The 2500-nt window shown below is 36.1% G+C and overlaps 2 protein-coding genes across 2 annotated transcripts in view; both read right to left on the bottom strand.

Moving 5' to 3' along the window:
* Positions 1 to 2500, bottom strand: part of LOC134275293 (MAP7 domain-containing protein 3-like) — a gene marked incomplete at its 5' end in the record, with an annotated part of 5467 nt that overhangs the window by 2870 nt on the left and 97 nt on the right. Inside the window, 6 exons of the mRNA XM_062757567.1 lie at positions 56 to 183; positions 273 to 423; positions 879 to 1067; positions 1159 to 1293; positions 1584 to 1797; positions 2194 to 2500. The exon at positions 2194 to 2500 is cut by the window's right edge and continues 97 nt beyond it. Coding sequence (XP_062613551.1) covers positions 56 to 183; positions 273 to 423; positions 879 to 1067; positions 1159 to 1293; positions 1584 to 1797; positions 2194 to 2500 — 1124 coding nt within the window. The remainder of the gene's footprint in view (positions 1 to 55; positions 184 to 272; positions 424 to 878; positions 1068 to 1158; positions 1294 to 1583; positions 1798 to 2193) is intronic.
* LOC134275294 (uncharacterized) overlaps positions 2499 to 2500 on the bottom strand; it is a 1980-nt gene continuing 1978 nt past the window's right edge. Inside the window, exon 3 of the mRNA XM_062757569.1 lies at positions 2499 to 2500. This exon is cut by the window's right edge and continues 323 nt beyond it. The gene's annotated coding sequence lies outside the window, so the exon portion shown is untranslated.

The following is a 2500-nucleotide window of genomic DNA, read 5'->3' as shown; positions in this document are numbered from 1 at the left end:
TCATTGGAATATCTTACAAACATTCTCGATAAGCTTAGAAGGATAGTCCGCCTACCTTTATTTCTTTCAGCGTTGACGAACTAATGATGCCCTTTTCGTGGAGGTCTTCTGCAACAGTTTCTGCGTCCATTTCTTCTAGAAGTGTCTTCTCGCAAGTCTTCAGAGCAGATTGTGGACGACCAACTTTCAAAAAATAATCGTTATTGAGTAAAAAAAAAAAGGAAGGTATAGATAACGATGACAAATTCTTAAAAACTGAGAGAGAATCTTACTTATACGATGGAGATCTGGGTAAATTTCAAGAGACACGTTCGATTTGCTTTGTTTCTCAAACGTGATGTTGTGCGGAGCAAGGGCAAGCTGGATGTTTCGTAGGTCCTTCTTATCTTTAGCCATGGCATTTGTGTGCTTTTTGTCCGTAATCTAAAACATTACCAGCTATGAGAGGAATTATAAAACATAACATTCTCCATAAGTCATTGTTTTGTATTGTAAATTGAGTCAAATGCTGACTGACATTTTTCATACTAATCGTTACGCTATTATAAACATGTCGACGGATTTTCCTGCTATTCCCAATTATGACAAGCAGCACATGGGATGCTCACTCCTCCATGGCAACTGATCCCACCTCTGTTATTTAAGAGTTCTTTGTTTGCTCGGTTTTAAAATTTGCATTGCTAAATGGACTTTTGAACTTGAATACTGTTCGTTTTCACTATTGTGTCAAATTTTTCCCACCTGCTATTACTTATAGAAAATATATTCTTTTTAATCACAGTTTTCATCCAAGCTAATTTTAACGCTATAAAAGAAATTTCTTCTAATATGTTATTCTCAATTTGCCCCGAGATAAAATATATTTGTACACACATTACCTGTAAAGTTCCATTTGTCTTCTCATTAAAACAGTCGTTCGGAACTGTAAGTCTGGCTTTTTGAGGACTCTTAATTTCGAAGGTTCCTCCTTCTTTACCAACAGTAAAGGCATGAAATTTGGGTCTGGACGCAACTAATATCCCAACGAACTTGAAATTGTTTATGGCAATATGTACCATGTGGACGTCCTATACGGGTATAATATTATCTGATAAACATATGATAAATACATGATAAGGAAAATTATGAGAATATCAGTCTTTATGCGATTTCCATTACCGTTATGTTCACACTGGGTGGAATGGCAACTTCATATTCCATGGTTTTCCAGGGTCCACCATCTAAAGAGACTTTCACCACAATATCTCGAGAGCTTTGATTAGCTTGATGTGGAATAAACACGTGTAGTGGTTCCTGAAAGTTAAATTTCATTGAGACTTTCTTTATAACTATGACACTTCATTCCTGACACAACTCACAACGGACATAGCTGATGAGTATATATGCATAGTATTTATGTATGGTTTCATAAACATTTTACCCAAAAGTAAATATAAGTTATGTCTTCACGACTTGAGAATTTTCTTGATAAATTAGTAGTCCAATTTTCTGAAAAAAAAATTGTATCCAGTGCTCAAAAGCTTCTGTATGCGTGCCTTTAAACCCCCCCCCCCCCCCACACACACACACACACAAACTTCTACCTGTAGTCTTATTGCTGATTTTGTTGACGGTTTAATTGTTACTAGTGATGACATAGGAACCTCTTTTTTCTCTGCCTGCAAATATTTTTCTCTCTCATTATTACTGTCAGATCCAACACAGGTGAGGTCTTCTTTCACTAATTCACCTTCCATGGCAAGAGCTATACAAACAACACCTTTGTGGAAGGCCGTTGCGTCATCATCTCGATAAAAGCTTGAAAATATAAGTTTCGGGAATAAGATAATTGTTTCAATGCCTATGGTTATCTGATCCTCAGCCAGGAAGGATGACTCTTTAATTTAAAATTGAATTCAAAAAGTCTCAAAATAAAGCTTGAAATTGAAATCTTTCCATGCAACAATTTTCATTTTACGCCTTTCAATGTAATTCGTGGTTCAAAGAGTTTTAGAAACGGTATTAAAATGTATTGAAATTATGCCATGATGTCATTCCTCAAACATTTTTGTTTACATCTGAAAATAAAAATGATACTCTTCAATACTCACCAATACCTGGACATGTCTCAGATATTTAACTAACCTAAACTCGTACACGGCCTATACAAATTATTGCATTCATGTATTTTCAGATGATCATAAGGGTGCTTACATCATTGGTGGCCAATTCCTCCAATTTTTCCGCCTCTCCACCTCTTCTCTTTCCTTTCTTCGTCTTTCCTCCTTTTCCTTCTCCCTTGCCTGTTTTTCTTCCCTTTCTTTTCTTTGTCTTTCTTCATCTTCCTTCTTCTTTGCCTCTATTTCTCTTTGTTTTTTATCATCTTCTTCTTTCTTTTGCGCCTCCATATCTTTGCGTTTCGTCTCCTCTTTCTTCCTTCTCTTTTCATCTTCAGCAGCCTTCTTTTTCCTCTCTTCTTCCTTTTGCTTCCTCTTTTTTTCTTCTTCCTCGGCTCTCTGTT

The sequence above is a fragment of the Saccostrea cucullata genome, unplaced genomic scaffold (genome assembly GCF_032062105.1).
Source record: "Saccostrea cucullata isolate Sc308-1 unplaced genomic scaffold, CSIRO_AGI_Scuc_v1 ctg846, whole genome shotgun sequence".
NCBI classification, from domain to species: domain Eukaryota; kingdom Metazoa; phylum Mollusca; class Bivalvia; order Ostreida; family Ostreidae; genus Saccostrea; species Saccostrea cuccullata.
This window is presented reverse-complemented; position numbering and strand designations above follow the sequence as displayed.